The 22,806-nt window shown below is 57.2% G+C and overlaps 1 protein-coding gene and 1 long non-coding RNA gene across 22 annotated transcripts in view; one reads left to right on the top strand and one right to left on the bottom strand.

The window, feature by feature from the left end:
• Positions 1–419: 419 nt before the first annotated feature.
• ADCY6 (adenylate cyclase 6) lies at positions 420–21,905 on the top strand. 21 transcript variants are annotated; one of them, XM_034646187.1, is made up of 24 exons: positions 635–936; positions 4,800–4,875; positions 4,995–5,056; positions 5,419–5,844; positions 9,457–9,606; positions 9,992–10,113; positions 10,204–10,315; positions 10,454–10,581; positions 11,083–11,241; positions 11,319–11,460; positions 11,568–11,696; positions 11,965–11,990; positions 12,225–12,372; positions 12,609–12,706; positions 12,883–12,970; positions 13,127–13,243; positions 13,525–13,683; positions 13,965–14,143; positions 15,064–15,099; positions 15,183–15,312; positions 15,628–15,891; positions 16,671–16,875; positions 17,694–17,818; positions 18,036–20,524. In XM_034646187.1, exons 3-24 carry the CDS (start codon positions 5,036–5,038, stop codon positions 18,159–18,161), a joined length of 3,090 nt encoding a protein of 1,029 aa, XP_034502078.1. In that variant the 5' UTR covers positions 635–936; positions 4,800–4,875; positions 4,995–5,035; the 3' UTR covers positions 18,162–20,524. The 21 variants fall into 21 exon arrangements, with proteins under 21 accessions (XP_034502076.1, XP_019663490.2, XP_034502077.1 ...); XM_034646185.1 differs by lacking the exons at positions 635–936; positions 4,800–4,875 and adding an exon at positions 420–535; XM_034646186.1 differs by lacking the exons at positions 635–936; positions 4,800–4,875 and adding an exon at positions 610–624 and having other exon boundaries at positions 4,998–5,056.
• The window catches only part of TEX49, a 35,802-nt gene continuing 33,916 nt past the window's right edge, over positions 20,921–22,806 (bottom strand). Inside the window, exons 4-5 of the long non-coding RNA XR_002144244.2 lie at positions 21,547–21,691; positions 20,921–21,106 (exon numbers count right to left, since the gene is read on the bottom strand). This is a non-coding gene — a long non-coding RNA (testis expressed 49). The remainder of the gene's footprint in view (positions 21,107–21,546; positions 21,692–22,806) is intronic.

Below are 22,806 nucleotides of genomic sequence, written 5' to 3'. Positions count from 1 at the left end.
CAAACAATTTTTCAGTATGTGCACCTAGCCATGCGCCCCCCCTTCACCCCCACCCTCAACAGGGAAGCACAACCCGTTGGGTAAAAGGTGCCCGGGGGTGGGGCTCTGCACGTTGGCAGGTGCGCGGGCGGGGCTGCCCAGAGAGGGAGGGGAAGAGAGAGAGAGGGAGAGGGGCCAGTGGGGGGGGGCGCCCCTTCCTTCAGTCCCCCTTTTGGGCTCTGGGTGCAGCAGGTTCGCGTTGGGTCGGTGCCCCAGAGGGTTGAGGGAGGAAGAAACAAGTGGCGTGTGGGGAAGCAGGCCGCACACACCTGGCGCCCGGTGGAATGAAATCTTAATTAATTATTAAACTGAGTTCCCGCGGGAGGGAGCGGGGCCGTGGCGGCTGGGCGGGAATGGCAAGGTGGGGGCTGGGGGAGGGAGGAAGGGAGGAGGAGTGAGGAGTGGGCGCAGGGCGAGGGTTCAGCCCCGGGGGACCCTGGCCGGAAGGAAGCCGACCCTCCATGCTCCGGGCGGGGGCTAGTCGCCGAGAAACAGAGTGCGTTTGCCGGTGTCCCCGGGGACCCCTGGGTGAGGGTGGGCGGAGAACGCCGCAGGAGGCAGCAGGGCGCGGAGCCGGGCCGGCAGGTGAGCCCGCGCGGAGGAGCGGCGCGGGGAGCGGCGGCGCTGGGCGCTCGGGTCTCGGGGGGCGTGAAGACTCCCGCGAGTTTTTTTTGTTGTTGCGGGCACGGAAGCGTGCGATGGGGAGGCTCGATAGTGTTTGGAGGGGAGCCTGAGGCCGTTGGGGCTGGAGAAAGAAATCTGGGAGGAGATGGGGGCTCAGGCTCCCACCCTTCACTCCCTTCCTCCATCCGAAGCGAGTGCCCAGCTTTGCTGGGACCTGGGGGACGGCTTGTACTGGGGGAGGGGTGGCGGAGGGTTTTGCAGCGGGGCTGTGGGGTAAGCCTCCGAGTTGGGGTAGAGTGTGATTGTGTTTAGGGGAGGGGGCAGGCCGGGCGGAGGAGGGATGCCCTTTGCCTGTAGGAGTTCCCTCCACTCCCCTAACCCCAGGCCTTGGCAATGAAAAGGGTGGTATCAGGGCCCGCTGCAGGCCGGGGGGAGCAGACTTGATTTTCAGCAGGGCCTGACTGAAAACCTAGACGTGGAAGCAGGCGGCGGGGACTGTCTTCCCATAACCTCCCCTTACCACAACACCCCTGTGAGGTGGAAAAACCTTGTGTGTGTGTGTGNTGTGGGGGGGGGTTGTGTGGTTGGGTGTGGAAGTGGGAGCCGTCTGCAGTCTTCAGGGAGACCGAGGATTGGGGAAGGGAGGAGAAGGCAGTCCTGGACCTCCAGATACAGGTCCTGGGGGAGGCTTGTCTACATCTGGAAAGGCCTCGAATTGAGGCCCACTTCCCAGCATGGTGGGCGGTGCTGGCACTGAAGAGCCCTGCCTGGGCAGCGCCTTCTACCATGAACTTTCTGAAGTCGTTTGAAATCTCCTGGAGTCTCCTTGTGCCAGGGAGGGGAGGGACAGACCGAGGTGGCCAGGAAGAGGGTTTGGGAGAAGCAGTGGGCAGAGCTATCCTTGGGGCTGGGCCTTGGCCTGCCTCAGACTCTGGGTCCAGGCTGGAGAATCAGGGTTGGGAGGGACTTGAGGTCTGGGAGGCACTGGGCCTCCAGCTGCCAAGCTGAATGGCTATGCCTGTGGTGCCTGGAGCAGCAGATCTGTGAGAGAGCAAGGGACCAGGACCCAGGGAGGAGGAAGGCAGAGTCACAGGCTCAGGAGCCTGTCCCTAGGGAAGAGGGAGGTGGTCTGTGGTTTATAGTGATGGGTTGTTTCTGGACAGTGAGGGTTGGGGGACCATATAGGGAAGTTTTGTGGCTTTGAACAGTGCCCTCCCCTGTTCCTTGTCATACCAACCTAGTCTGGAGTGCCAGGAGTGCTGGGAGCCTGGTGAGTTCTCCAAGGTGGGCAGTGCCTGGAGTGGATCCCCAGGTGGGATGGTTGCAGTTAGTTGGACCATTACACAGCTCTGAAGCTATCCCCCTGGGGGGTCAGAGTGTTCTGGGGACAGTATCTGCCCCTTCCTCTGTGGGTATGAGCCAGATGCTAGGATGTGCTTCCAGGAGGCTGGGAACACAGCCAAAAACAGGTCCTTTGGGAAGAGAGGTCTGGGCCATTTGGGGAGGGGGGGTGGGATGGTAAATACAGGACAGGGGACTGACGAGTAGGAGGAGGCTGAATGAAGTAAAATGTCATGGTGGGGGTGGTGGGAAACCTGCTCGCTCTGGGCTCTGTCTCCAGCAACTCTGAGGACTGACAACCGAGGACACAGGCACAGTTAGAACCAGGTGTCTCGCTGGCTGGGGAGATGTGTGTTCTTGCTTGTGACTTTTCTCTCTTTCCATTTCTTGGACAGGGGCAGACTTTTGGGTTCCAAGTGGTGTAGGGTGGGGGAAAAGAGCTCACTTATCGAGTATGTACTGCGTGACAGATACTGTTGGATTCTTTCCTCACGACTATTACTATTCCCGTTTTACAGATGAAGAAACTGAGGCAGGGAGGTAGGCACATGTTCAAGGCTGTGCAGCTGGCACATAATCACTCTCAGGTTTGAAGCCTGGTCTTGCTCCAAAGATCACGCTTCTGATGAAGTATTTTGTGGTGACTTTTTCCAAATGCCAACCTGACCCAGTGTCTTGGATTTCTGATCTGTCCCTCCAGAGGGTGGTGGTGGTGGTGTGAAGGGGGTGAAGGGATATGGGAGAGGGGATATCTGCTCCGTGGGATACGGGAGAAGTTGGCTGAGGGTGAACTAAGGGGGGTTTCCAGCCTGCAGAGAGGTCTCCAGTCTGCTTTCTCTTTTGTGGGCCTCTGGGTGTCTGCTTGAAGCGCCACTTGTCTGTCCCCCCCCCCCAGGTGTCCCCTAGTGAGTACAAATGTCAAGGCTGCTGGCTCTGAAGTTTTAAGTACCGGGAGCCCCAGGGTGCCCTGTGGGCATGGAGGAGATGACAGTGCGCTCATCCTCACTTTCTCTCGAGCTGGGCTCAGCTAGGAGGCACGCTGAGGCTGTTGTCGTGGAGCCCTCCCTGTCCTGTGGCCCCGGATCTCTATAACTTGGGCCAGTCATATAAAGCGGCTGTGCATTTGTTTTCCTTTTCTTCTTTCCTTTCTTTTTTTCCCACCTGTGAAATCTGTGCTCCAGGTGGCCACAAAAGCAGCTGCACAGGGTTTTGGTGAAGATCAGATGGAATTCGGCATGTGAGAGAACCTCGGAAAGTTTAAAGCCCAGAGAAAGCATTGTCTACCCAGCCATTCTAGGAACATTTATTTAGACTCTGCTAGGTGTGGCAGAGACGGCAGTGAGCAAAACGGGCCCAAATCCCTGCCTTCATGGAGCTGACATTCCAGGGAGGAGAGACGATGAGCAAATAAGGAAAATATATAGAATGGCAGTTGCTGATAAGAGCTATGGGGAAAAATAAAGCATAAAGCTGGGAAGAGAGATAGGGAGCTCCAGGAAAGGGGGTTGCTATTTTCATAGAACGGTCAGGGAAAGACTCACTGATAAGGGGACATTTGAGCTGTGACCTGGAGGAGCTCTTGTAGCAGGCGGAGGACACAGGGAGCACCACAGTCCCAGGCCGGCCTGTGCACGGTGTGTTGGGGAACAGCAAGGAGGCTCATAGGACTAGAGTGCAGGGAGGAAGAAGTCACAGGATTATCACTATTTGTTTTTATTTCACATTAGCTGCTCAATGCCAATGCCCTTGAGCTTTCTTTCTTTCTTTTTTTTTTTTTAAGATTTTATTTATTTATTTTAGAGAGACAGAGAGAGTGTTGTGGGGGGGGGTTGGGGGAGGAACCGAGTGGGAGGGAGAGGGTGAGGGAAAGGGAGAGAATCCCGAGCAGACTCTGCACTGAGGGTGGGGCTGACACAGGGCTCCATCTCACGACCCTGAGATCGTGCCCCGAGCCAAAAGCAGCAGCCAGACAGTTAATCGACCGAACCACCCAGACGCCCCATCTTGAGCTTTCTTTTTGTCTTTTCAACCTATTTCTTGAGTCCTTACCATGAGCCGGGGTCAGTACTTGGTGCTAGGGATAAAGTGCTGAGCAAAATAGTGATAATCCCTACCCTCACAAAGTTTATAGTCAGAGGGGTGGGGACCCACATGGAACAAGGGGCAATGTCATTATAATTGTGATAAGTGCTATGGAGGAAACCCGCAGAGGGTAAACGGGGACGAAATGTAGTCTGGGTTGGGGAGCTGGGACATCTTCCCTGAGGAAGTTCCTTCTAAGCCGTGACCCGAGGAATTTGAATTTGGCCTGCTGAAGTGTGCATGGTGTGAGTGTGATGGGGAACGATGTGGAAAGAGATTCCCTTTTGTATAGAGGTCACCGACTGGCAGCTCACAGGCTGAATTCATTCCAAGACGTGATTTATTTGGCTTGCAGTGTTGAAAAATGTGAATTACTCGCCAACGTTTAAAAATCAGGAGCTGTCACATTAAAATGTACATTTTTTGTCAGCTTCTGTTGAAAATGAGAAGATGAGGCTCCGACGGGAGGCGGGTGGCAGCTATCTAGTAGTGCGGGGTGCTGTGTGCCCCTGCCGTGCGGGGGGCACTCCGTAGTTCCTCCCGCGTCTCCTGAGCAGGGGTGCTTTGCCCCTGGACACAGGCGCTTGAGTTTGTCACCACCCACAGATCAGTGCTTTTTAGCGAAGAGGTGAATGTTTAAGTGTGCTGCTTGGGGGTCAGGCAGGTCTGGGTTCGAATGTCGGTTCTTACACCTCTGTGGCTACATGATCCAGGGCCAGTTACCTCCCTCCCTGTCTCCCGTTTCCCGGCCTGTTGAAGGGGGACACCATCATCTTCCTCCGAGATTCTGTGAGTGCTTTGCCGGCCGAGGGCCTTAGCTTGGCCGTGGAAGTACTCAGGTTATGGTAGCTGCCGGTGGTGGCAGGGCGTGACGGTGGCGTTAATACCAGCCCGTTCCTCTCTTTCAGCAGCATGTCGTGGTTTAGTGGCCTCCTGGTCCCCAAAGTGGATGAACGGAAAACAGCCTGGGGTGAGCGCAATGGGCAGAAGCGTCCACGCCGTGGGACTCGGCCCGGGGGCTTCTGCACGCCCCGCTACATGAGCTGCCTCCGGGATGCGCAGCCCCCCAGTCCCACCCCTGCAGCTCCGCCTCGGTGCCCCTGGCAGGATGAGGCCTTCATCCGGAGGGGCGGCCCGGGCAAGGGCACGGAGCTGGGGCTGCGGGCCGTGGCCCTGGGCTTTGAGGACGTGGAGGCGGCGGCGGCCGAGGCGGCCCCCGACGCGACACCCGGGGGCCGGCAATCGTGCTGGCGCTGCCTGGCCCAGGTGTTCCAGTCGAAGCAGTTCCGCTCGGCCAAGCTGGAGCGTCTGTACCAGCGGTACTTCTTTCAGATGAACCAGAGCAGCCTGACGCTGCTGATGGCCGTGCTGGTGCTGCTCATGGCCGTGCTGCTGGCCTTTCACGCGGTGCCCGCCCGCCCTCGGCCTGCCTACGTGGCCCTGCTGGCCTGCGCCGCCGCCCTCTTCGTGGCGCTCATGGTGGTGTGTAACCGGCACAGCTTCCGCCAGGACTCCATGTGGGTGGTGAGCTACGTGGTGCTGGGCATCCTGGCGGCCGTGCAGGTGGGGGGTGCCCTGGCCGCCGACCCCCGCAGCCCCTCCGCGGGCCTCTGGTGCCCCGTGTTTTTCGTCTACATCACCTACACGCTCCTGCCCATCCGCATGCGGGCGGCTGTCTTCAGCGGCCTGGGCCTGTCCACCCTGCATTTGATCTTGGCCTGGCAGCTCAACCGCAGCGACGCCTTCCTATGGAAGCAGGTGGGTAGTCAGGGAGGTGGGCCTTGGGGCACCAGGCCGGGAATAAGAAGGGGTCTGGTGATGGGGGGGGTGGGTCGGGGGTGGATACTGGGCACAGCGCTGTGTCCAAGGGTAGGGGCAAATGACGGGAGGCCAAGTGTCAGGGGTTGGCTCCATCCAGGGTCTAGAGTGGAGTGCACTGCCGAGGAGAGGGGGCCCCCCTGGAGCCAAGCCTGCGCTTTGCAGGCCACCGTCTGCCGCTCTTCCGCCTGCGGCCCTTGCAATAGCGTAGCCCATAGATGTGAGGGAGCACTGGAGGTGGGAGCGTGATGTTCAGCCCCGGGGCCCGGGCAGGGTCGAGAGGCCAGCACTGGCTACGTCCGGCCTTGGCATCTCTGGCCCCAAGATGATACCTGAGACTCAGGTGCCAGCGCCATCCCTGAAAAGCAGCTCCAGGTGGTGATCTGGAAGGATCGAGCAGGGTTTGGATGGAGTTAGCCAGGGAGGAGTTGCTTCTCTCGGGACCAAGGCCATCTCTAGAGGACAGGGAGGGTGACGAGTGGGATCCGTTCTCTCTGGGGCTGGGCATGGTTTGAGTGGAGTTGGACTGTAGAAAAGAGGGGCATCAGGGTCGGATCTCCTCCCCCCCGTCCTCCCGCTGAGCACCAGGGCTTGGGCAGCCCTGCCTGGAGGTTCTCTGCCCATGCCAGCTACTGTATCCGGGTTCTGAGTGGTGTGTGGGGTGGGGCTTGACAGCACGATGGTGAGAAATCAGGGCTTGGCTGTGGGCAGACCTGCTGGTCCAATGGGCTGAGTTCTTCTCTGTGAGATCTTAGACAACGAACCTCACTTCTCCCAGCCTTGATTTCCCAGTCTGTAAAACTGGGATAAAAATAGTACCTACCTCATGATGTTGCTGTTAGGGCCCTACCCTCTCCCAGAGTGGAGTAGAACCCGGCAGGGCAGGGTTCTCACCTGGGGGCAGAGAGGTGTGGGAGTGCTGTAGGGGATGGTACCCAGGGAAGGGCCTTCCCGGAAGTCCCTTTGAGAGAGACAAGAGCGTGTGGAGTCTGTCGTCTCGGGTCATCCCCCTGAGCAGGGAGCAGAGACCAGGACATCTTGCCTAGAAGATCCTTCAGGGCATAGCCCCTAACCAACACACCTCATGATCCCTCTCTTGGCACCCTGATTTTGAGGGTGCTGTCCTCTGTCTTGCTCAAGTTTTGAGGGAGTCCACCTCTGCCTTGCCTGGGGCTTGTGGCCTGTAGCCCACCCTAGCCCCACCCACAAAGAGGAAGTTGCCTGGGGCTCCCAGGGTGAGAAGCTGGGTGCTCTGGCATGATGCCCTTCTCCGCCCAGCTTGTGCTCCGGAACAGAATGTACCTTTTTAGAAGTAACTTTATAGCCCATTTGTTTGTGGAGCACGCACCCACAGGGCAGTCCGACCTCTTAAAGGGCCAGGGTCTTTCTGCCTCTGCTAGCCCCCCACTTCTCACCAGGTAACTGCCGCACTGGGCTTTGGAGTTGGACTACCCTCCTGGGGAAGGAGGGGCTTGGAGGTGGTGCCTCCCTTCACCCCTCCACCTTCTCTCTGGCTGGCCAGGGGTGGGTGGGTGTCTCTTCTCTGCTCTTAGCTGGCATGGTGCCCAGAACCAGGCCCAGGGCCTGACTGGGGAGGTGCAGCCCCACGGAGACCAGGACTCTGCCAGCCTCCTGCCTCCCCAGGGGCACCCAGCTGCAGCCTGACCCAGTAGGTCTCAGCAGGCATGTTCTTAGGGTGAGTGGGGAAAGTCACCCCTGCCCCTGTGCCCGTCCTCAGAGCCAGGGTTGCCCATACCGCTTCTCTGAACTGAGAAGGATTGATTCCCTGTATTCAGTTGGCCTGTGTGTATCTGGATGGTGTGGGGCTGTGGCCTCCTTTCTAGGCTCCTCGGGCAGCCCCTTTCCAGATCCAGCCCTGCTCACGCTCCTGGGAAGGAGCCTTCGTTCTCCTCTGACCCACTCATTCAGACGCACTGAGCAGTTTCACCCAGTGACCCTGGCCCAGCCTGGAGTCTCCTAGAGTGTCCTGGAATCCCTTTTTTCTCACAGTTGGATAGGGGTCTGCATACAGATCTATTTCAGTCTCCCGTCCCCCTTCCCCTTCCCTCCCCCATGACTCACTTTTTCCTCTTGGGCTCCTGGGGCCAGGAAGGGAAGTTGCCTGGTTAACCCCCCTCCCCTTCTCCCCCCACTGGGGGCTATTCTTAGAAACCCCTAGGGGAGATAGTGTGCCCCCCTCTTCACCCCTGCTGCTAGGAGGGGGGCCTTGTGAGCTGGACTGGGAAGGGAGGCTAGGCCAGTCCTAGAGGGTCAAAGCGAGAAATGGCTCAGGGGTTTGCTGAACCTACGCCTCCATTTTACCTAAGAAAAATGAAACTGAGGTCCCAGAGATTAAGTTTGCAGGACTAGTTCTGGTTCTGGGCAAAGCCCAGAATTCCTGGCTCCCAGTTGGTGCTCTTTCCCTCCCTTCTCCCCAAACCAGAGCCCTGCCCCAGCCAACTCTGGGGTGGAGCCACAAGTGCCAGGTTAACCCCTGAATTTCCAGAAACACTGAGGCCAGTTTTCCTTAGACTTGCCCTCCGGTGGGTGAGTACTCCCGATGCTGAGGAGGGCTGACCATCCCGAGATCAGGGTCCTAGGGCAAGGGGCCTGGCTCTGGCAAGAACTGGGGGTGCCGGGGCATGGTGGCTACCCTTCCTGGGTGGAAGGGAAGGTCCCACGTTAGTAGAATTGAAGACTCCCAAGCCTGGGCTCTGAGGCTGGGCCTCAAGAGCTCGGGTGAGTAGAGTGCGTAGGAATCTTGGAAATCTGGAACGTACTGTGCAGTAGGGTTTGGACACAGGCTTTGGAGTCTGACTATCCTGGATTCAAGTCACATACCAGCCACTATTAGCTGTGTGATCTTGGGCAAGTTACTGAGCTTCTCTGTGCTGGAGTGCCTCACCTTTAAAATGAGATACTGTTATCTGTCTTATAAAGTTAGGAGAAATCTGTTAGTTACTGTGTACGAGGCAGCTATAGAAGTCAGGAATGTTAAATAGGAGGCCGTCAACAAATTAGCTCCAATAATAATAATAATAATAACAATAATAATAATAGTAACTATTATATCAAGTGACGTCAGAGCAGGGAGGGACCTTAGAAATCTTATTGTCCCTCTCCAGGTTCTAGATGAACGTACAGAGGCCCAGAGAGATGAGATGACTTGTCCTGGGCGGTCACAGGAGCATAGAGAGCGCACGTCTCCTGGGTGTGGTCCTGTGAGGAGAGCCACGTGCAGAAGGGGCAGCATTGCTTTTTGTTTGGGCTGATTGTGGGGCAGGGAATCGTCGCGTGCTGGGCGCAGGCCCCGGGGCCCACCTTGCCCTGGGTGGTGCTTCTGCTGCCAGGAGTTGTGACAAAGTCCTGTTTCTAGCTGTGGAGTGATCCAGGCAGGGGGCCGGAGTCCTGTGGGGGAAGGGGCAGATGGGTTACAGGGGCTGGGACAGCTTGGGGACAGACAGGGCCCAGGATCCACAGAGCCTAGCAGGTCGCCCCTGTGCGTCGTGGGGGCGGGGGCGTTCACCGTCTGCCTCTGCCGCCCTCCTGCAGCTGGGTGCCAACGTGCTGCTGTTCCTCTGCACCAACGTCATCGGCATCTGCACGCACTACCCGGCGGAGGTGTCTCAGCGCCAGGCCTTTCAGGAGACCCGTGGTTACATCCAGGCCCGGCTGCACCTGCAGCATGAGAATCGGCAGCAGGTGGGGCTGCTGTCCCCGTCCGAGGCCTGCCCGCTCCTCACCCCCACAGAACCCGCACACTGGGTCCGCTGCCCCATACCACTCCGTGGACTGAGTGTGGCTGGTCTGCCCGATTGCGTGTCACGCAGGCCCTGGGACGCTGGGGTTCCTGTCCTGTCTGAGGGTGGGAGAGAGAGAGCAGATGGGGGCACAAGTGAGGGGTTGCATGGGGTGCTCAGAGAGGGCTGGGACGTGTGCCTGCTGCAGGTTCTCACGGGGGAGGTCCAGAAGGGAAGCTCAGGTCTCCAGAGGCTTCTGGGAGGGCTCTGGGGTGGTGGAGGCATCAGGAGGCATTACAGTGTGAGGCCGAGAAGGTAGCGGTGCCCTGTTGCAACCACTGGTCTAGGAACGGCTGCTGCTGTCCGTGTTGCCCCAGCATGTTGCCATGGAGATGAAAGAAGATATCAACACAAAGAAAGAAGACATGATGTTCCACAAGATCTACATCCAGAAGCATGACAACGTCAGGTAGGGTGGGGGCGGGGTACCGGGAGGGACGGTGGGCCTGGGAGTCTGTGAGGGCCACGTGGTCCTTCCATCTCCTGCCATCGTCCACAGCATCCTGTTTGCAGACATTGAAGGCTTCACCAGCCTGGCATCCCAGTGCACCGCGCAGGAGCTGGTCATGACCCTGAACGAGCTCTTTGCCCGGTTTGACAAGCTGGCTGCGGTGAGGGGCCTGGGGCTGGGGGTGGGGCGAGCATAACCTTACTGGGGCGGCCTGGCTCAGTGGGGACAGATGGTGACTCAGGGAGGGTGCTGGGCGGGCAAGAGAGTGAGAGCGACTCTCCCCAACTCTCCCCTTTAGGAAAATCACTGCCTGAGAATCAAGATCTTAGGGGACTGTTACTACTGTGTGTCGGGGCTGCCGGAGGCCCGGGCAGACCATGCCCACTGCTGTGTGGAGATGGGGGTGGACATGATCGAGGCCATCTCGTAAGCAGTGCCCCCCCAGGCTTCCTGGAACCGAGGGTGCCCCAGCCCACTCCTACCCTTTGATGCTTCCTCAGGATTGTTTCTCAGTTGTGGCCATTTCTTTGTCTTGGAGATCCATCAGCGGGGAGGGGAATGGATCTTTCTTCAGCCTGTGCAGCCTAGACTCCCGCCAGAGGGCAGGGTAGGGGAGCCAGCGTGAGGGGGTTTGGGCTGGTGCCAGTGCTAGCTGAGCAGGCCTGAGGGGAGAACAGTGACCCCTCCCTTTCTAGCTCAGTGCCGCAGGATGCTGGCCCGGCCGCAGCTGGTGAACACGGTTCTCAGACAGTTGTCCCTGAGACCCACGCAGCCTTTTGCCCACGTCCAGCCAAAGGCTGTGCTCCTGTGTCCCCCGTCTGGGTCTGTCCTGGTCTGTTCGGCTCTGAGGGGAGTGAAGGGCCTGAGCTCTGGGCTGGGAGTGGGGAGGACTGTGCCAGGAGCTGACCCTGCGCCGCCTCCTCCCAGGCTGGTGCGTGAGGTGACAGGTGTGAACGTGAACATGCGTGTGGGCATCCACAGCGGCCGTGTGCACTGTGGCGTCCTTGGCCTGCGGAAATGGCAGTTCGACGTGTGGTCCAACGATGTGACGCTGGCCAACCACATGGAGGCGGGGGGCCGGGCCGGGTGAGTGTGGGGTCCGGGTGGTGAGGGACGGGAACGAGGCGGGCAAGCGCAGGTCTCACCCTCCCGTTTGCTCACAGCCGCATCCACATCACCCGGGCCACGCTGCAGTACCTGAACGGCGACTACGAGGTGGAGCCGGGCCGCGGCGGCGAGCGCAACGCCTATCTCAAGGAGCAGCACATCGAGACCTTCCTCATCCTGGGGGCCAGCCAGAAACGGGTCAGGCCGGGGGCGGGGGAGGCGGGCAGGGAGGAGGGCAGATGTGGGGAGCGGACAGATCTCTTCTCGGGCCCCTGTTCTGATCCTGCACCCGGCCGCCTGCACAGAAAGAGGAGAAGGCCATGCTGGCCAAGCTGCAGCGGACGCGGGCCAACTCCATGGAAGGGCTGATGCCGCGCTGGGTGCCCGACCGCGCCTTCTCCCGGACCAAGGACTCCAAGGCTTTCCGCCAGATGGTGAGGGGCCCACGGCGTTAGGACCCGTGGCCTTTTCCTGACACTCTGTGCCCCCCTTCCCTCTCCTGCCTTCCTTGCTGTGGCTCCTACACCTCCACGTATGACTTCTGGAACTGGGGACAGGAGGGATGACTTCGTGCCAGGGGTCCCAAGCCCCCCCAAGTACACGGGGGGATCCCTCAGCACACTGTTGGGGATGGGGAAGGAACGATGGAGGCAAAGGTGGTCTGCCCTTCACCTCACTTGCACACTTTGTCCCTTTCTCCAGGGCATTGATGATTCCAGCAAAGACAAGTAAGTCAGGTTATAGAGGAGGGAGGAGGAGGAGGGAAGAAGGCACTTGCACCCTGGGACAGGGCTGCAGGGAGCCGAGACCCCCCCTTTCCTGGACCTTAGGTGTGTCCTGTGGAAGCAGGGGCCACACACCCGCTCACTCTATCCTGGGGTGCCGCCCATGCCCTTCCCTTCTCATTGCCTCGCACGTGGCAATGCTCATGCCCCTGGTGAAGCCACGTCCCCTGCCCTCAGCCGGGGTGCCCAAGACGCCCTGAACCCCGAGGATGAAGTAGATGAGTTCCTGGGCCGTGCCATCGATGCCCGCAGCATCGATCAGCTACGGAAGGACCACGTGCGCCGCTTCCTGCTCACTTTCCAGAGAGAAGATCTTGAAAAGAAGGTTTGGGGGATTGGAGGGCAGGGGGCCGAGGGCCGAGAGGAGGGGAGGTCCAGGCAGTGAAGGCTGAGCGCAACTGAGGGAACAGGAGAGGTTATTTTGAGAATGGGGGTTGGCGACCACAGGGCACAGGGGGGATTCCTGTCAACTGGGCCACTGCTTCCCCTCCTTGAGGCCCCTGGTAGGGCCACGCCCCCCGGGGCAGAGCGCAGCGCCCAGCTTAGCCTCCTCTCCCTCAGTACTCGCGGAAGCTGGACCCCCGCTTCGGAGCCTACGTGGCCTGTGCACTGTTGGCCTCCTGCTTCATCTGCTTTATCCAGCTCCTCGTCTTCCCACAGTGAGAGCCCTGCCCCTCCTCACTCTGCTTCTCTTCCCTCCACCACTTCCCAGAACCTTCCTAAACACCCGTGCAAGCTCACGGTCCCTGGAGCCTGCACCCTGCCCGCTGGGGAGTGGGACAAGGACGCCCAGATGTTCCAGAGTAACGTTTTTCCTGGCCCTCTTGTGCCCCAGCTCCACCCTGATGCTTGGGATCTATGCCGGTATCTTCCTGCTGTTGCTGATCACTGTGCTGACCTGTGCCGTGTCCTCCTGTGGCTCCGTATGTCGGGTGTTCTTCCAGGGCCGGTCGGGGAGCGCTGGCTGGGCTGGGGTGGTGAGGAGTCACGCGGGGACGGGGAGGAGAAGGCCAGGCCTCCGCCCTGGGCCCCATCCCTGGTTGGCCTTACCCCTTGGTCGGTCTCTTGCCTGTCTGCAGCTCTTCCCCAAGGCCCTGCGACGCCTTTCCCGCAGCATTGTCCACTCTCGGGCGCACAGCACCGTGGTTGGCATCTTTTCAGTCTTGCTTGTGTTCACCTCTGCCATCGCCAACATGGTAAAGGTCCAGTGGGGATTCTCCTGCCCTTCGTCTGTGCCGAGCACTGCTCTGGGTCCTGGGGGTGGGCAGAGGAAGAAGACCCATTTCCTGCCCTCTGAGAGCTCGTTATCCCAACGGAGGAGATGAGGTTAACTCCATCCCCCTTTCTCCTTGAATTCTGTACCTCCTGTCACCCCTCAGTGAGAACTTTGACCTCCAGGGTGTAAGGTGCTGGGGCATGGCCCTGGTAACCACTCCCCTCTGTGCTTACCCTGACACGTCTCCCCCAACTGTTGCAGTTCACCTGTAACCACACCCCCATACGGACCTGCGCAGCCCGGATGCTGAATGTGACACCCGTGGACATCACCGCCTGCCACCTGCAGCAGCTCAATTACTCCCTGGGTCTGGATGCTCCGCTGTGTGAGGGCACCGCACCCACTTGCAGCTTCCCTGAGGTGTCCAAGCCGTGCTCAGGCGGGATGGGGGGTGGTCCTATTAGCACTGGTTACTGACTCCTCTGGGTCAGGCCTGGCGACGGGCACTGGGGACCCAGATCTCACCAGAGTCCCTGCTGGAGGAGCAGCCAGGGGCCCTGGCGTGGTGTGGGGCGGGGTGCGGAGGCTGAAGGAGCTTCGGGTTTGAGGTCGTGGAGGGGAGTGCAGGGCTCTTCCTGCATGGGGTTGGGGGTGCCTGGCTTCTGCCTCCACCCGACACCGCCGCTGCCATCGCCCCCCAGTACTTCGTTGGGAGCGTGCTGCTGAGTCTCCTGGCCAGCTCTGTGTTCCTGCACATCAGCAGCATCGGGAAGTTGGCCATGATCTTTGTCCTGGGGCTCGTCTATTTGGTGCTGCTTCTGCTGGGCCCCCCAGCCACCATCTTTGACAACTATGACCTGCTGCTTGGTGTCCATGGCTTGTGAGTTTATCCTCAGCCCTTTAATCCCCTAGGAGCTTCCTGACCCTGCTGGCCACTGTGAGTCTCTCTGGTGCCCTAGGCCTTTTGTGCCCTTGGAAGGCTACCTACCACTCACCCCTCATCTGTGGGGGAGAAGGAGGCAGTGGAGGAGCTCCCAGCATATGACTCCTCCGTCACCCCAAGGAAACCCCAGTCCTGGGAAGTCCCTGTATCTTTAGGCCAGACGTTTAAAAAAATTCCCTGTCTCATTTGCATGGTTCCTTCATACGCATTCTCTTAACCACCTGTAGGTCACACAGCTGCTTGGTGGCAGCGCCCTGGCTAGGAACCAAAACTTCTGACTCCTGCATAGGGGCTTGGCTTGGGAGACCACACTGGCTTTTCTCTGCAAACCCCACCTGTTGTGATATGGGGCCATAGCTTGGTGTGGTAGGAAAAGCCTCTGGAGTCATTTGGGTTTGAATCCCGCTCTGCTGCTCATTAGCTGTGTGACCTTGGACAGGTGAGTTAATGTCTCTGAGCCTCAGTTTCCTCATCTGTGAAATGGCAATGGCGCCTGTGTCATAGGTGATTGGAAAGATTGTGGTACCTAACATTTGTCGAAGCCTTACTGCACGCCAAGTGCCAGGCTAGGCCTTTTGCGCGTGTTATTTACATCTTGTCCCTCTTTTACCGATGAGGAAACAGGCCTAGACTTAAGCAACTTGTTCTGGGTCACAGGACAGGTAAGTAGGGGAGCTAGCAGTAGAACCTTCTCTTAACCTCTGCTCTTAACGAGTTCATGTAAGCAAAAGCCCTGGCCCTGTGCCTGATTTTGTGCTATGTGCTCGGTAAATGCAGTTTCTGTCTCCCCTTCCCTCTGCTCCCACCCAGCAACCCAAGAAGAACCGATGACTTTGTTTCTTGTATCTTCCTGCCAGGGCTTCTTCCAATGAGACTTTCGACGGGCTGGACTGGTGAGTGAGGGCTCTAGGGTGGGGAAGGGTAGGGCTGCCACATGCCTCTGTCAGATGCTGAGCTTGCCTCTGCTTACCCTCAGCCCAGCTGCAGGGAGGGTGGCGCTCAAATACATGACCCCCGTGATTCTGCTGGTGTTTGCACTGGCGCTGTATCTGCACGCCCAGCAGGTGGAGTCAACTGCGCGCCTGGACTTCCTCTGGAAACTGCAGGTGACCGGGTGGGCCTCTGGGGGAGGGGGAGGATCCTGGCCACAGAACCTGGGCCAAAACAGAAACGCACCTGGTTAGCCGGCCAAGGCTCGGGCTGCCCAAGCTTACTCTGGCTCCAAGCCTTCTCTGCGCCCATCCCCTAACCCCTGCCTCCTCCTGTCCCTGCCCCTTTCACCCCTCTGCCTGGTCTTTAGGTCTCACCCGTCCATGCCTTTCGTCTTCCCCGTGATTCCTCTGATGCCCGTCTCTAGGCCTTGGCCGCCGCACCACCCCTTGTGAAGGTTGGGCAATGGGTGATGGGTGTGGTGTCCACAGGCAACAGGGGAGAAGGAGGAGATGGAGGAACTCCAGGCCTACAACCGAAGACTGCTGCATAACATTCTGCCCAAGGACGTGGCTGCCCACTTCCTGGCCCGGGAGCGCCGGAATGACGAGCTCTACTATCAGTCGTGTGAGTGTGTGGCCGTCATGTTTGCCTCCATTGCCAACTTTTCTGAGTTCTACGTGGAGCTGGAGGCCAACAACGAGGGCGTCGAGTGTCTGCGGCTGCTCAACGAGATTATCGCTGACTTCGACGAGGTACTTGGGGGGGACTAGGGCAGCCGGGAGAACTTTGTTGGGAAGGCCAGGATGGGAGGGGTAGCCGGATTGGGAGGAGGAAGGGAGGTTTGAGGGGACCCAGAGATGTCGGGGTAGGAGTAGGGTAGGTAGAGCAGAGACAAGGACAAGGACCCACCAAGGTGTCCGGGGCAGCAGGGAGGTCGGCCTCAGTGGGGCAGGGTCATCACTGCTGGGGAGCGAAGGCCATGAGGATCTGTGGAGAGGACAGGATAGGTACCAGGTGGACGTTACCGAGTAAGAAGGCAGTAATCTATGGACAGAACCCCCTGAGCCCAAGGAAGCAAGACGGGCCCCTGAATAGAGAAAATGGAAGCAAGCATGAGGAAGTATCCTGAATTAGCCAGGTCGGGATGGGCCATTTGGTCTTTCGGATCCGAGTCACTTCTTCCCTCTGGCACTCAGTTTCCCAAAAAGTGATGGTTAGAATGACTGATGGCTAATGTCCCTTCTGTGGTTCTGGATTCTGTGAGGGAGCTTTTGAAGTTGAGCTGAAGCTGTATGCTTAAGTCCTGGCCCGGGATTCTGATAACGCGCTGGTGAGGGAGGCCTGTTTTCCTGGCTTCTCAGTCCCGCCTTGAGAACACCAGCTGGAAGGCGGGGGCTCACTCGCTCAAAGGAGGGGAGCTGTTGAAACAGGGAAGGGGGAAGAGGCCGAGGCATGGCAAGAGTGAGCATCGGGCAGGGCGCGTGCGTTTGGCTTCGCCGCCTTGACAGTCAGGTCCCCCCGTGCTGACCAGATCATCAGCGAGGAGCGGTTCCGGCAGCTGGAGAAGATCAAGACGATTGGTAGCACCTACATGGCTGCCTCGGGGCTGAACGCCAGCACCTATGATCAGGCCGGCCGCTCCCACATCACTGCCCTGGCCGACTATGCCATGCGGCTCATGGAGCAGATGAAACACATCAATGAGCACTCCTTCAACAATTTCCAGATGAAGATTGGTGAGATGGCCTGTTGCCTGGCAGCTTTTCCCAGGGCTGTTTCTGGGTGAGGCCGAGGAAGCAGGCTAGGGATGGCATCACAGATTCCCCATCGGGAATCCTTTGGGATGTCCTTTTCTCCCATCTCCTATCTCGCCTCATATTTAGAACAGAGATCATTTATTGAGGGCCTGCTGTGTGCTAGGCGCTGTCCTAGACATTTTAATCTTCAGATTACCACTCCTTCTTACAGATAGAGACTGACTCTCTGATGAAATAACTTGGCCGAGGTCAGACAGCTAGTAGGTGGCTGCACTGGGATTCGAAACCAGGTTGATTTAAGCTCCAGTACCTGTGTCCTCTCTGGCCAGTCTGATAAGAGGCACTTGCTCACAGATGAGCTGGGAGCTGGTGGGCGGGAGGAGCGGTAGCGGCGTGGGTTCGAGAGTCACTCTGGTTTGGATCCTGGCTGTTCTGCTCACTGGCCTATTTAGCACACCTCCCAGCTCCTCTGCCTGAGGCCATCCGTAAAATGGGGACGATACCCACTTTTTAGGGCTGTCGAGGGGATGAGATAATGGAATGTGAAATGCTGACCAGAGGGGTTGGCGTGGAGCGAGCATTCAGTGGATTTAGCTACTGTTAGGGCAACGGCTGTCTTAACACAGGGGAGCGCCTCGGGACATGCCCGGATCTGCCATTGCCTACAACCAGGACACTTGTCCCTTTGTCATTTTCTTCTCTGGGTCCTTCTAAAGGTGCCAGGAGGTGGGATGAGACTCTGGGCTGACCCTGGAATGTCCATTAGTCTCAGTGTTTTGCTGCTGTCCCCATTGCAGGGCTGAACATGGGCCCAGTCGTGGCAGGCGTCATTGGGGCTCGGAAGCCGCAGTATGACATCTGGGGGAACACAGTGAATGTCTCTAGCCGTATGGACAGCACGGGGGTCCCTGACCGAATCCAGGTGAGGGGGATGTGAGCAGAGGCTGGGAAGAGTATGGGTCCAGAGGGCGTCTGCAGGTCCCTCTCTGAGGTCAGCTAGGACAGGGGTAGGGCGGCAGTGTTCTGTGGTTGGGGAGTAGGGATTGGGGGGGTGGCTAGCATGATTAGAGAACCCCTGGACCCCTGCAAATGCAGCAGGAAGGATCCCAGGCTAAATGGGTTCCCTTCCCATCCCCCAGGTGACCACGGACTTGTACCAGGTTCTAGCTGCCAAAGGCTACCAGCTGGAGTGTCGAGGAGTGGTCAAGGTGAAGGGCAAGGGGGAGATGACCACCTACTTCCTCAACGGGGGCCCCCCCAGTTAGCAGGGCCCAGCTACAAATTCAGCTGTCAGGACCGAGGTGGGCATCTAAGTGGACTCTGTGCTCACTGGTTGGAGCTGTGGCGGGGGCACCAAGCCTCCAGACCCTGCTGACCACAAAAGGGAACACCCCAGCAGGCTGTGCTTGGGCCACGCTCGTCTGCCCTCAGGCTGGTGAATAAGGGATACCAAGAGGATTATGCAAGTGACTCTTACTTTTCTAATTGGGATAGGGCTGTTGCCTCTTTCTTCCAGCCTTCGGGAGCAGGGGAGGCAGCAGAGGCAGCAGGAGCCCTCCTGCCTGAGGGATTAAAGTGGCAGCTTGCCATGCCTACCCTTTCCCTGTCTGTCTGGGCAACAGACTCAGGGCTGGGCCCTTCCTTTCCCTCTTTTTCCTGGGAATATTTTGTACAAAGACTGGGGCAGGCATGAGGAGTGCCTATTCCATGCTTGCCTCTGCTATGCCTGCATCCCCAGCACTGGCCTTGGGTACTCCACCCCAGTCAGGTCTCCCTCCTAGGCACAGGGCCCAGGAGGGAGATGCTCTGGCGACCCAGCCCTGTCCGTATTTCAGGGGGAATGTTTCCATTTGCCAAATCCTAGTCCCATGATCTGTCCCCAAAGGGGAACAAAGGGACTTTTGACAGCTCAGATTTAGCCCCAGTTCCTGCACAACTCCAGGGAAAGGGGCATCTGGCCTCATTGGTACTGTGAAAATGCCCAGCCAGAGAGCAAGCATGTGTGTGGGGATGTCAGAAGATCAGGAGTTGAAAGTTCACCAGCAGGTGCCAAAGACAGCAGGCTGGCCAGGGAGCGGGGTGGTACCAGACTCTTGTTCTGAGGGCCCCACTGGGGTCATGGTCAGGTAACTCTGTCCTCGTGCTCTCTTGCTGTCTGCTGGCAAGGGGGCACAGAGCATCTCTACCCCTTCTGTTGCCAAATAGAAAAGGGTCAGGGCACGGAGGAGAATGACCCTGATCTCAAGCCCGTCCTCCCAAGTCTTTGGCCCAGGGGAGGGCCTGTGTGTCTGTGTAATGTGTGTGCATGTCGGCCTCTGTGTGTGTATCTGTTTCCCAGGTCTGTGTGTGTCCTTGTGCTCCTCCTCAGCTCTCTACCCGGGGTTGCCTCGCTCCTGTGGGGCTCTGTCTTCTGGGAATAAGGCAGCGTTTCTGATTTCAAGGGATGGAGAGAGATGCCTAGGTTGCACAGGAGTGGCAAGGGGTGTGGTAGCAAGAGGAAGGTGGCCCTGGGGAGAGCAGTCCTTTTTGTGCCAAATCCCTAAGTGCCATTTGGGGGCCGCGCGTGCAGCCTGACTGTCTCCCTGCCTGGGGCAGGGGCCCAGGCACCTGCTGGAGCCTCGATGCTCCATGCACTCGAGCTGTGTGGGGTGTGCTGGGCAGAGTCTCAGGAGGTTCCTGGGTTTCCCAGCTGGTGGTATACTTTGGGACTGAGGCAGCATGGGATGTCTCTGAGGACCCAGATACTGGTACTATGGGATGGGGCAAGGGAACCTGAAATTTGGCGTTCGGCAGCCTTCAGTCTCAGTCTAGCATGTTCCTGGCTCCCCAGTCCCCATGAAGCCTGCAAGGGGTAGGAGGAGAGTTGGAAGGTTGGACTCTAGATTCCCTTCCTATCTCTGCCTTCCTTTTACTCCTTTCCCTACAGCCTCCTTGCCTCAGGCCTGAAGTAGTTGGTGCCTTGGTTTCTCTGTCTGTACCTATTTAAGCTAGAGGCATTAGCCTGAATTTTGCTTGAAGATCATTTGGTCTTGGAGGTGATTAGAGAGACAGAGGAGAGAGGGTCCCAGAGTTGCTGGGTTTGGGGAATGGAAAGGGTAGTTGGTACTCTTGCCCTTTCCGACTCAAGCTCCTTGCAGAGGCCTGCTTTCTGGCTCATATTGCCTCCCTTGGGGGATCTTCATGCATCAACCAAATGGGCCGTGAGGCACTTCATTAGCCATGGCAGGAGGAGGGGAAAAGACTAGTTGGTCCGGACAGAAAATCAACTTCCTTTCCCCAGCCATATCCCTGGATAGGAAGGGACTGCTTGGAGCTCTGGGGTGGGGGTGAGGGTGTAAGGAGACTAGAGAGAGAAGACCTCAGTCTTTGGTGACTTGTCTTTGCTTCTTGCCAAGTGGGAGGAGCCTGTCCACACCCTGACTCCTCATACCACAGTGCCAGCCATGCCCTTCTCCTGGGCTACCATCGCCCCCTTTCTCACCAGGTGATGGGGGAGTCAGTGGATGGGAGGCCCATGGACTTTGGTTTTATAATGTAACCACTGTTGGGGGGGGAGGGTGCTGTATCATGTATTTCAGTGAAATATTTAATATATTTAAATATCAATAAAATCAAATTCTTTGTAAAATTCCTAGCTTTCTGAAGGTGTTCTGGGCCCTGGGTTGGGTCAGAAGCGGCAGAGCTGGGTACAGGAGGCAGCCTCCTGCCAGAGGACTCTGTGAGCCTCTTTCCCCTGTGGTTAGAGGGCTTCCTCCAGTTTTATCGCTGCCAAAGTGAAGCTGGAGTCTTCAGAGAGCAGGACTACTCTAGGCCCTTCAGCATCGTGAGGACCAGTGTGTGTCTTCCCAGACTTGTTACTCTGACACCTGCCATTCATGAGGTCAAGACACCCTTGGTGGTCTTTTCTGTACCCTGGCCCCTCCCAAACCAAACACCAAATTCAGACCCCCATATATCTGATCTCACAGGAATTTAGGCATTGGAATAATTTCCCTCCGCCCCGCTTCCAGTGCACACAAGTGACTCCTAGTCCAATCTGTTTACTCTGCTTTTGTGATCCCTTCCTCCCATTAGTCAGTGGAACCAGGACACCTTCTCCCACTTTCTCTTTCTTTGCCCTGCTTCCACAGTCCATCTTGCTCTTCTGCAAACACATCATGCTCAATACAGACTGAAGTTTCTGTCACTAAGAACAGAGTGATCCATGAACCTGGAAAAGAGAGAGAGGGTCTCAGATTTGGCCAGGCCAGGCTGGTGTATGTGTGGTGGTGTCCTTAAACATCTCCCAAGACTGCCTCAGGGCAGAAGGGGCAGGGGCAGTAATGAGGAAGTATGGCTACTGCCAATGAATGGTGGTTGGAGGGTGGGAGGCGGGAGGCAGCAGTGAAGGGGGCGGAAACTCCTGGGACTCCCTAGGAAAGTGATAGACACTTGTCTTGAGCTTGCCCCAGAAGTTATAGCCATGAGGCGAAACACAAAGGTACAAACAACTCTTTAACACCTTTGAATGCCAGATTCTGGGGCTATCCCTGGTAAGACCCAAACTTTGCCTTCTATTCCCCGAGAAGAGATGAAACAGTCTCTAAGGGTTTGAGTGAAGGGAGGGAGTACTTCTGTTAGTCTCCTCAGCCCCACCCATCCCAACCTAACCTGGTCATTGGGCTTTTGATGAGGCAGTGGCGGGGGCTTCGGATCCATGGCATGGTTTCCTCTGGGCGCACTCCTGGATCGTGGGACCGCCAGAAGCTGAAGTTCTGAGCATCAGTCAAGGGGACTCTGAAGACCTGATTGGGGACTGAATGGTTGGGGAAGGGCGGGTTGTCCAGTATCTTCAAGTTCTTTCTCCCTTTTGTGCCTCAAGGCCGCACGAGCCCAACCTAGCAACTGGGCCCGACCAGGTGCTAAGAAGTCCTGGGAATCTGGCCACCACACCCAGCTTCACTTCCGGATCCCGGCCTCTCACACCCTTCATGGTCAGTTGAATCAGTCTTGGTTCTTCCTGCTACTACTAAGCCCATCTCCAAGAGCGCTTTCCCGAAGTGCTAAGATGGTGGAGAACAGGTGGTCAACCCACTTGGGAAATGTGCAAGATGGGTCTACTCTACTGGCTTCCTGTACCCCCACCCCCCAAGCTTAATCGCCCTCTTTACTTTCCCCCTTCTCTGAAAAAATTCCTTCCTTTGCTCATTCCAGGGAATTCTCTGAAACTAAGCAATGATACCATCTCGCATTTAGATACTGCTAGTAGATTCATTTATCAAGTGCCTATCCTGTTCTAAATGTATCGGGTGTTCTTAAGATTTTGAAATAGTATCAGACTTACCTAGTCTTTTTTTGTGTGTGTTTTTATTCTTGATGTGGATAAATCTAATTATACCATTGTATAAAATTTGTATATTCTTTAAACTTAGAATTATAGCCTAAAATCTGTAATATACCATTGAGTAGATGGTACATTTTTGACTTAGTTATTTCCTTATTGATTATAAGCTCTTAAAAAGAATTTGTTATTAGGTACAACTCTTAGATACTCCATCCCTATGTCTTTTTACATTTCTGAAAGTATCTTAGTTTTTAAATTAAACTTTAATTTTGAGTAATTATGGATCCACACATAGTTGTAAGAAATGATACACATAGATCCTGTGTACGTCCGCTTTACCCAATTTCCCCTAATAGGGACAGGGAGTTGCCCCCCTTTAAAAAATATTTTATTTATTTATTTGACAGAGCACAAGTAGGGGGAGCAGCAGGCAGAAGGAGAGAGAGAAGCAGGCTTCCCGCTGAGTGGGGAGCCTGATGCAGGGATCGATCCCAGGACCCCGGGATCGTGACCTGAGCTGAAGGCAGACGCTTCACCAACTGAGCCAGCAGGCGCCTCAGGAGTTGCCCTTTTATAGCCATGTCCTC

This window comes from Ailuropoda melanoleuca, chromosome 16 (assembly GCF_002007445.2).
Source record: "Ailuropoda melanoleuca isolate Jingjing chromosome 16, ASM200744v2, whole genome shotgun sequence".
In the NCBI taxonomy this organism is placed as follows: Eukaryota; Metazoa; Chordata; class Mammalia; order Carnivora; family Ursidae; genus Ailuropoda; species Ailuropoda melanoleuca.
The sequence above is the reverse complement of the archived record's forward strand: the minus strand, read 5'-3'. Positions and strand labels throughout refer to the sequence as shown.